At 40.9% G+C, this 10,599-nt stretch overlaps 1 protein-coding gene across 1 annotated transcript in view; it reads left to right on the top strand.

The window, feature by feature from the left end:
• LAPTM5 (lysosomal protein transmembrane 5) overlaps positions 1-10,291 on the top strand; it is an 18,284-nt gene extending 7,993 nt beyond the window's left edge. The window contains exons 3-8 of the mRNA XM_026043521.1: positions 3,541-3,617; positions 4,281-4,409; positions 4,896-5,021; positions 5,577-5,672; positions 8,463-8,555; positions 9,571-10,291. Of these exons, the coding sequence (XP_025899306.1) occupies positions 3,541-3,617; positions 4,281-4,409; positions 4,896-5,021; positions 5,577-5,672; positions 8,463-8,555; positions 9,571-9,645 (596 nt within the window). The 3' untranslated portion in view covers positions 9,646-10,291. The remainder of the gene's footprint in view (positions 1-3,540; positions 3,618-4,280; positions 4,410-4,895; positions 5,022-5,576; positions 5,673-8,462; positions 8,556-9,570) is intronic.
• Positions 10,292-10,599: the final 308 nt, after the last annotated feature.

Below are 10,599 nucleotides of genomic sequence, written 5' to 3'. Positions count from 1 at the left end.
TCAACTACTACTCCAGCCTTGCTTTTCTCTCGGCAATAKTCTTTGCAGTCAATTCTATTTTCTCTTTCTCTTTCTTTTCCCCATGTGTAGATCACTTACACATTCTCTTGGGCCTCTTCTCACACTAGTTATTTTATAGGAAAATATTGAGCTGAAAAAAACAGTTCTTTCATAGAGCTACTCTGGACAATGAACTGAGTCACAGAATGGTGCAAAGTCATAGATCCGCACTACACTCCACAGCTGGGTGGTTTACCCAAGGCTGTCACCATCTCATTGCCCTTTATGCCATGCATCCATGCCCTTGACTCTCTGCATCATCCACCACACCTTGTAGGGATCTTATACCTAACAGCTAAAGGCACTTCCGTGGGCTGTACCAACCCACATCCTGTAGTTCTCAAACCCCAAATATTACTTTGTCATGTATGTCATGTCAAAATGCTAATTTTGCATGAAACTGGTTGAAAGCAACAAATGCAGAGAACTTCTTAGTCACTCAAGTGTGAATCTTTAAGCTAAGATAACCTTTCTCTGCTATGCTCAGAAAGCTGAAAATGAGACTTTCACGCCCTATGTTGCAAGGATTTCCCAGAAAGAAATACAACCTATAGCAGCAAGGACTTGCCGGCTCATCCAGTGTGTCCTTCCTCACTCCCCTAGGTTGTGTGGGGGTGAAACCCTCTGCATGGAGCAATAGGGAAACAAGTACATCAGGTTCCTGAACAGCCAGACTCACTGTCTCCAGGAGAGCAGTCAGACATAGTGAAAAGCACTAAAACAGAGGTGTTTGTTGTCTGAGTGAAGTTACTACTAACAGCTGGATTCACATTTTTCAAATGAGCCCGGTTGGGTTTTATTAAGTATGGCTAAGATTCACTTAGGCTATTTCAAAAGGGATTAAGCATCAATCATGAGTAAGAAATGGAAATTTGGATGAATTTTCCTAAGAAGGCACCAAGCAAATGTTTCATGTTATAGTTTACACCTTTCACCTACAGCATTATTTCAGAAGCAGCTCAGTCTGGGTGGGTTTGAAGGTTATTTCAATGAGTCATGGTCTAAATGGCCCCCTCTGCAGCTGTAGCTCAGTTCAGTGCATAGTATAGACTTGCTTGGTGATTGCTTTGGAGAATGCTGGCTGCAGTTTTCCCAGGTTTTTGTTAGAACAACGTACCAATCTAGCTCCAAAACTTTGCTTTCCTCAGTATCATCACAGCAGTATTTTTGATTTTAATGAGAGTAGGTCTGTCAGGATAGGGTCTCCTTTTTATGTCTGTCTCTGTTGTTTTTAAGCCTTTTTTTTCCCTCTTCATTTTTATGCTGGCCTCATGCTAACCTCATGGTTCAAGACTCTTTAATYCTCTGTGCACTGAATCACGGCCTTGTCTCTATCCTCCCATTTGTGAGAGGCCAGTTTGGTTTTCTGCCTTGTTGCTTAGGTTTTTCCTTCGACTGTCAAGAGCTTCAAAGTTGCAAGCAGTCTCTTCTGCAGCAGCATCTTTCCTGTCTCTTTTGATTTGGGCTTTGTGGATTTGGCTTCTTGCTTTCTATGCAGTTTTCCATGACTTCCTCCTCGTCTTCTGTATTTCAGTTTTCATCACCTTGGGGTAAACAAATTCTGATTTTTTTTTAGTTTCTCAAACTATAAGCAAAAGGCATTTCCTGTTTCTGTGCTGTAAGAGCTCCTTTTTTCCTGATACAGATTAAGGATTTGTTGGACACCTTTTATCTTTTATCTTTTACTGATGTAAAATTCCCCACCTTGCTGCTGCCACCTGCCTTCATTGTCCACTGAGGCTCAGCCTGGGTGGCAAGTCCTTTACAGCCCTAGAAGGTCTCCAGAGCTTCTCAGTAGCTCCATTTCTTGGTTTTGGTCATATTTCTGAGTCCTTTCTTTTGCTGGCATTAATCCATACTCACCTCAGCCGAAACTGGATATAGTGCTTGACAGTTTGCATATGTTGCAGCTGCTGCATCTAATGGGCACTGATGTCCTGCCACACGCTGTATGCAGCCCTGGGTGGAGGTCTGCCCTTCTCTGCTATTGCTCTCTCTCAGCTTGGGACAACCATAATTGGAACCACTCTGGCTCATTTTTCTGTTGTGAATGGCAGTGTTGGCATTATCTGGTTAATRACAGCATGGTGTGTCCAATAACTCTGAAATAAGCTCCTTTTCCCCCTAACCAAGGGTGTTACACGGTACCAAGAATAGGCAAAAGGCAAAGCTGGGGAAGATGGAGTGCAATCTTCATGGGAGAAGTGGAGAAGGAGTAAAGGGGAGCAGTGGAGGCTTTCATTGCAGCTGGAATCTTTTGTGAATCCAACAGGCTTGCTAAAGCAAGATTTCTAGAATTCTTTATTAAAGTAGGAGGAAGAGCTGAAAGGGGTACTAGAAGAGATRTMGTTAGACACTGGATTTATTTAATAAAAGMATAGTAGAGAGGATGCTAACAGACAATCAGATCTTCCTGAGGCTAAGAGAATTTTTTGGCTGCTTTAAAGAAGATAAAACTAGTAAATCTTTTCTACTGGATTTAAACCCTTTCTTCTAGCATTTGGAAATTAGAGACCTCAAACAGGCAGCTGCTATTTAAGCCAAATAAAAAGCACAAAGAATGAAAGGGTGAGAGTGAGTTGGAAGAGGCACKCTGAAAGACTGGACATTATGTGGAGGTGGATAAGGAACCTAGCAGTGTTCTGCTTTTAGAGAGATCTGCTTCCTCCCAGCAAGAATCAAAATAAYTTTATGAAAAAATTTCACACTAGCCAGACCATTATAAGGCGCAAGTGTGTATCCTGTGTAAAGAAGGCTTCAGTGGACCTTGTCAGGGCAGGCTGCACTAAGAAGAAAGAAAATTGCCTCCTGAGAACTGGTCTGTAGGCAGCTATGCACATAGAAATCGTCTTCCTGGATCCAAAGCAGTTAACAAAGATTATCTAGCAGCCTAAGAAGTGTCTTATGCTGTTCTCCTCACACATAGATTTATTTTTAATAAGGCACATCATACATTACAGAGACTGGTGATGAGATGTTTCACCCTGAAATTCTGAAGTCCATACTAGGTAGGTGGTTCAAACCTGCACATGCTGATTGAGTATCTTCCAGACTTCTCCTCAGTTCTGACTGTTTTTAACTTATCTATCCTTGAGCACACAAAGTAATTTCCAAATCAGACCTATCAATCATTACCTAAAATCACTCTTCCTTCCTACTATTTCATTTTACCTCCATGCTGTAGTTCGAGATAGAATTTTGATCCAGGCAATAAAGGTTTTGGCTCCCATCTGCCTGAGCAGACAGCTTGTGCAGCCTAGTGTTCTGTTGCTAAAGAAACAAACTTCAAACAGAGATGAAAAAGTGGCAGTAAAAAGAGAAAGCAGCAATTTCCAACTTGCCAGCTGCAGGGTTTTCCCACTTCCATCTATTCTTTCTATAACAGATTATTGTGCTTTAAATGTCACCTAGAGGTGTGCCTGAATTAATTACCACATTACTGAAAGTTACACCCTAATATCTTATTTCTTTTACTTTTAGCTGATGTCGTCACCAGTTTCCTGTTGATCATCATGCTGTTTGTGATCAGCTTCAACCTCCTCCTTGGTGTGGTGAAGGTATGCCCTCCACAAATAACATCTAGCAGCTTTCTGGGGCCTCTCTGAACTTGGAGGTAGTAGAGGAGGGCACCAGAAGAACAATTAGTGAAAACATTGAAGTATGAAGTATGTGATGATCATAATGGTAGACGAATGTCTCAATTCTTTTATAAAAGGAAAATGTGGATTGTTAGATCATCTGCAAAGCTACTAACTGCCAAGATTACCAGATCTGGATGATATTTCAATCCTAACTACTTTTTGTGTTGAGGAATGTTATGATTTAGAAATGCTGTGGCATTGCCTCATTCCCCATGCTCCAAGTCAGACTCTGGAGTTAAACTATAACTCTCCTACAACAGTGGGGATTAGATTTCCATTGGCCCTGTTTTGGTCTGGGAACACATCTTTACTTGTAGCAAAACTTTTGGGGTAGCTAAACAACAGTTCTGTGATGAAGTGTCAATGCCACTTAGGAAAACTCCATGAGGAAGAAAAAATGAAAATGAATTTTGATGTCTTTCACTTTCTGAAGCAACTGTATATGGAATTAGGTGCAGAGATTTCAGGAAAGGATATGTTCCTAAAGTATCTTATTACATGGCCTTTAAAATACTGATACCTACTCACATTATTTTGCTTAGAATAGAAATGACTGGCACTCTTTTACCTCTTTTTCAGAGGAGAGAACGTCTCCTGATTCCATTCCTTGCTCTACAAATCATGGACTTTCTCCTCAGCCTCCTAACAATGTTCAGCTCCTACATACAAGTCCCAGCAATCATTTCTTTGTCATCTCTAAGCCACGTGGTAGGTAACGGCTTCCTTCTGGGATGGTGGTGATATGGGGAAGGGCAGTATGAGATGGAGATTGATGCAAAATTAATAATTGTTGTTATTTGATGTCACAATTCTTCATGACTATGTAGTTCCTACACTGCCTATTGTTGGAAACAGGACACAGCCTTGGTGGATTTGAGTGTGCCCAAGGAGAAACAGTGATAGCTGCAACATAAGTTGGTTTCCCACATTTTGGAATGTTCCTGTTTATTAATTTTATGTTGTTTCTCAGGGCTTTGGGGAAGTTGTTCTGAGTGTGCCAATGCTGGAAATGGTTGGAGATAAGCTATGAATACCACCATGCTCTCCAGAGTCAACGTTTCAGCTAGCATAAGTGACTTATATTAGGCTGTAAATGAGAATAAAACACAGAACCTGTGTAAATAGAGCAACTCTATAGATGTCGTATAATCTTATAACCCTAAAGGAAACATTTTCCTCTTCTCGCCTGTGCAGCAGGGACATTCAAAGATCCCTTTCTTGGCTCTGCAGCTACTGGATTTCAGTCTGAGTATCCTCACTCTGTGTAGCTCATACATGGAGGTCCCAACCTATCTCAGCCTCAAGTCTTCGGAGAATGCGGTAGGTAGTGAGCAAGCCTAGATGATCTCTGTCATGCTGTTAACCACTTGGAAGTTTATTTCAGCAGTTCTTATGACAAAGCAAGCTTTCTTCACAGTATATCCAGAATTCCTGTTTGGTGACAAAATAGGATTTTGCCATATGTTCCCAAAAACACAGTGTTCTTGACTGACAGTTTGCTTATGCAATTGTTCCTTAAAAGTACACCCTATTTTTCCTGTAAGAGTCTTGAGGATGCAAATTGCAGGGCAGAGTGATTTGGATACAGCCTCCCTGTGTACACAGAAAACAGATCAGAGTTTCATCTTTATTAAATAGTCATACTTCCTTGATTCTCATTTGAATATTCTTCTGAAAATTTTTAACAAAGAAGTGTAAACAGTAGCAATACCTCTGAGCAGCTGGAGATCTGCCCTTCTCAAGAAGGAAAAAGAAAGTGGGCTTTTCCTATCTTCTGGAAAGTCAGGCTGAGAAACTTGTGGTGATATCCACAACTCTGAGTGACACTGTAGAGGAATAAGAGTTTGTGATGGAGACCCTCTCCTCTTTTCACAGGTCTTCTTGCCAACCCTTCAGAAGTTGCCAAAAGAAGAATATGCCAAAATAATGGTCACCTTCACCATTGCATTCATTGCTGTCCTCTTCCTCAAGGTAAATGCCTGCAGCGTCTGCTGAGTCATGAAGGCTGTAATACAGCTTACTTATCTGGGGAATAGAAGGAATCAGTTCTTCACTCTCTAACCTGCTAGGGCTTTTTGGAAAGCCTTGTTGGCCTTCTCTTGTGCTTAATAGCATCAGTGTCTGAGGTAGGTTTGATATTTGAGTTGTTTATGTCTTTCTGCAAGTGTGAGATATAAAAGCAAAGCCTCTCTCATATTTATAGACAATTCCTACTCATTCACTTCTAGAAAGATAAGAAGTTTGGAAACAAATACAGGACAGGATTCTGCTGTTGTATGCCAAAACAAATAAGATCATTAAGCAGCAGGTTACATCTTCCACATGGGTAAACTGCCGTACCTGCACTAATGTGAATGGAGTTATGCACACTGATATCCCAAAACTTAATTAAAACCTGTGAGCTGTTAAATCCTGCTTACCTCCTAGGAAACTTCACCATGAAAAGACTTCTATTCTTCCAGCTTCAATGGACTGGAGAACAGGTTTTCACTGAGGGGTTTCAGACCAGCTAAGAACAGTAGACCTCTCCAAGTACTTGAGTAGACTCTGTCACAGTGAAAAATGCTACTTATTAGCTGGAAAGTATTTTTTTTTAAATCCACATGCTTTCCGAGTGGTCAGACAAGGCATCATCGAGCATAATGTCTTATTTGATTGCACTTCAGACATCACTTCAGTATATCTTTTAGTATTTGCAAGAACTGCAGGCCATACGCTCTAGAGATAACACTGACACCTGACTGGCGTAGCACTCTGAGTCTTCAGCAGAAATCTCACTGACATAGCAAACAGTGCTTGGCTGCAATTTTACCCAGAACAAGCTACAAGTCTATCTAACTTAATGTGGCTGTTTGTGTTGGTGTCTGTGAGGAGACTGGACACGCACAAATATTCCTTGGTCTACTAAAGTCCTTAAAATTCCCCTTCTTCCGCTACAAGAAGTTACCAAGAACTCCATCCTTTGAACACAGTGACAATCGCTTCACTCCTTTCCCATGTGTAACCAAAACATTTTTTATGAGAGACTTGTGATTAAGTGACAAATGATTAAGTTTTGATGAGGAACATGACAACATGCAATATTTTAGAAATTAAAAGGCCATTTGGCCCATTTAGGGCCCACCTCCCTGTCTCCTCCACAACCAGGGATGGCATCTATATATGCTTGATGAATCCAGGATCTTTTTCCATAAAATGCCTTGCTTCATGGCCCTTCACAAGCTTTTATTGCCCTTCCATTGATATGTTGTTTTTGTATGTCTGCTGTCATCTGTTTGCCCCCCAGCTGGCAACTTTTTCCCCCAAATAGTGTGCATCCCACTCTACAGAGTAAGTCAGCTGGCTAGAAGGTGGATCTGTCGGATGGAAAAGTCAGGATACCTGCTTTCCTACCTGTCTCTGCCTGTGACTCTTCTGTGGGACCTGCAAGGACTTGCTAACCCCCTGAGCAGGAAGTATTTCTTCAACAGTGCTCAGAGGACTGAGTCACTCCTCCCTCTCTTTGCTCATAGAAACCTTTTTCTCATATAAATGAACATTTCTTCCACTACCACGGTGGATGAGAATGCAGAAATCAAGAGGAACAAAGCATCTCTGGGAAATGAAGGCAGTTCCTAATGTATTTCTGGGGGAGCTGGCACAAATGCTTGTTCCCTTCATTGGGAACTCTTTCAGTCAACTCCTTCATTGATTTCAGTGTAGATGGTGGATTGGCACTGAAGCAAACTGCTCTGAAATCAAAGTTGTTTAAAAAGGGGGAGGAGAATTCTTACTTCTTTATTTTCATTTACTGGAGCTTCTTCAGAAGATGAGTGGTTTTGGTTCAGTTTAAATGGTGGTTTCTGTGTTGTGCATATTTGCACTCTATATGGGCAGGTTTTAGGGAGAGGAAGGCTTTTACAATATTACTTAAAAGTTGTCTACATTTGGATTTACTTCCTTGTCTTTGGAGGTCCATGTGAGATGGATTCCTTCAACACAAAAAGCTCATTCCTTGTTCTTTGTCTTGGCTTTGTGTCAAGAGAAACAGTTCTCCTTGCTTCAGCAAGTCCTAAGCTAGATATCTTGTTCTTGGGGCATATAACTCCATGTGTTTTTTTGAAAATGCCWACTGYTTTTAAAGTRYAGTCTTATGCCAAAAAAAATAAGAGRCACAYGACTTTGCCWCACTGCACRTAGTAGGGAAAATATTTATTTAATGTGGTATGTTTCACAGACCTTGCTTATTTTCTTGTGCCTCAATCTGTCAATTGAACCATTTTTCTCAAAAAAAAAAAAAAAAAAAAAAAAACCCTTTATTTTATCTTACAACTCAGAGGTGCAAGGAAGGGTTGCTCTTCTTGAATGAGCTGACCTTTCAGGTCAGTCCTTGTTCACCAGTAGGTCTGGGTGTTTCTGGGATGTGAAGCCCCAGGGTTTTATTCTGAAGCACATGAACTTTATGTCTTGCTCAGAAAAATAATATGGATATAAAACATGTTTCCCTTTCCTTTCTGATGACCTTGAGCTCTTGGGGATCTTGAGCATGTCCTTTGTATATAATGTTATTAATTGACTCCTCACACCTCTGCACTGCTCCGAACAAGTGCAGTTGACAGCTTTCTAGCAAAGAGTTCAGACTGATCTGAGGCCATGACGTGCAATACCTAGTGTTCTGTAAGGCTTTCACTTCTAGGGTGACAGTAGAGCAGTGGTCAGCTGTTGGCAAAAGGGGAAATGCTGTTGTTGATCTGCATTGGTGGACTTCTCTCTCTTTCTCAGGCCTATATGTTCAAATGTGTCCTCGGTTGCTTTAAGTACATTAAAGCCAGCAAGAGAGGGGAGGTGAAAGTTGACTCACAAACAATTGAGAAGGTGAGTAAAGGTTCTACTTTCCATAATGAAAAGGCATGGTTTGGACTAGGGAGATGCATGATGGTTCTTAATCTTGTCTCTTTGGCAGCCTGAGAGATAATTCAAACCTTCAATTTTACATCAGCAGGTTCTAATGGTCAGATTTCAATTAGTTTTTTTTTTAATTTTTGAAAGATATAAAACCTTTCAAAGACAAAGGAATCATCAAGAAACCTGAAACATGGACTTCAGGCAAAGCAGATAAATGAGGATATATCCGTCTTAATCTCTGATCCAGAGATACGCTTTTAATTTCACTTGAACTTTGGTCTACGTGCCTAATTGTACTACCCATGCTTAAAATTGCTAGTCTTCACTTTTTGCTGGATCAATGTCTGAGAGGCTGAGTGCACTGCCCTTCATCTTAACCATTTGCTTAGCCATGAATATCAATGTCCTTACCTAGACTATTGACGATCTCTTTAATAGTAGCATCCAGCTGCTTTGAGACAATGCAAGGATTTCTAAGACTGTCAAAAAATAGGAGATACTGTAAAGACAGGTGAGAAGTAAAGAGGAAGAATAGGGAAAGCTAAGTGAAGGTATTTGTCTTACTGAACCTTGGCAAATACAATGAGTATTGTCTTGCCAGCAGTGTGTGCCTCTGCTGAACCTGCATGATGGCTCTCAGGAATGACTTCCTGCAGAGCTTCGCCTCTTTGCTTATGCAACAAGGCTGAAAGGCTGGACATTACAGAGCCTTGGTCCACTTATTGCATCAATGCTTTGGGAGAAGTGGGTGGAACTACTAGTAAAGTGGTTATAAAGTGCTGCTTGTCTCTAACTCTTCTGGATTCCTGCCCTCTGTCGTTTTACAACCTGTGCAGTTAGTTTTCTTCCTCTGTTTTGTATTTGGAAGATAAACTTGCCTAAGATCAAATCCAGATCCATTCAAATCCATCAAATCCATTTGGATTCATCCAAATGAAACACTTTTTGTGATTCCAGAGCAAGTCTAATGGTCTTCTCTTTCTAGGCTGTGCTGCCATCATACGAAGAAGCTGTAGAGTTGCCTTCCAAGGAATCTCCACCTCCCTATGTAGGAATCTAAGCTCCACTCACAGGGAAGAAATTTGTATCGCTGTTGGTGCCTCCCTGAGAAGCCCTTGCTTCATAGCAATATCAAGCCTATTACAATCCAACCCACTTGTAGGAGCCTCTAAAGAGTGATGGTAAACTGCTGGAGCTGGGGTCTTGTTCTGCACTATTTGACCTGAGCTGGTACCAGTAACTGAGCTACAGGGCTCTTTTAATACACTGGGTACGCAGCAACAAAAGTTCCCATCACCGGCCCCTGACATCTGGCTAATGTGAAAATAAAGGCATTGCCCTGAATTTCTTGTCAGGCTTACTTTTTCCCAGCAGGACATGGATTCTCATCTGTTTTATATCTTTTAAGTCAGCAGCTGAGCTGAAGGGAGCATCAACATTAGTAAGTGGAATGGGGAGGGGGAAGAACAAGCAGAAACGTTTTTGCTGAGATAGCCTAACTCAGAAGTATGCCATGTTAACCAGTAACATCTAAGGAAGACCTAAGGGAAGAAGATCAGCAAAAGGCTGAAGATTCCAAATGAACTACTATGAAGCTCTCAACCTGTCTGCTTATGATAATGATTAATGGTGTGTGCTCTGAAATATATAATGTCCTGGAATTGTCACAGTATTGTTCTGCTATTTTATATCTGTTTGCCTTTTTTTTCTTTTAGTGTGTGACTTGAAAGATGAATTTCCATTAAAAAAAAGCTAATGTCTTCAATTCTCTGCTGTTTGATTTTTGAATGGTGATATCCTTGATTACAACTATCCTTGTTGTTGAAATGAAGCAATAGTTAGTTTGTTTGAAGCAATTAGTTAAAAAAGGATGTTCAGAGGTTTAGGCTCACAGTATCTCACAGGAATCAAACCATATGTCCTATTTGCAAAGAGATGCTATTTCTAACAGCCAACCCTTCAGTTTCATCAAAGAATCTAGCTTGTTCCTTCCTCTTGCTCACTGTCACCAGCA

Source organism: Nothoprocta perdicaria, unplaced genomic scaffold (assembly GCF_003342845.1).
Source record: "Nothoprocta perdicaria isolate Ctin4 unplaced genomic scaffold, notPer1 scaffold_33, whole genome shotgun sequence".
NCBI classification, from domain to species: domain Eukaryota; kingdom Metazoa; phylum Chordata; class Aves; order Tinamiformes; family Tinamidae; genus Nothoprocta; species Nothoprocta perdicaria.
The sequence above is the reverse complement of the archived record's forward strand: the minus strand, read 5'-3'. Positions and strand labels throughout refer to the sequence as shown.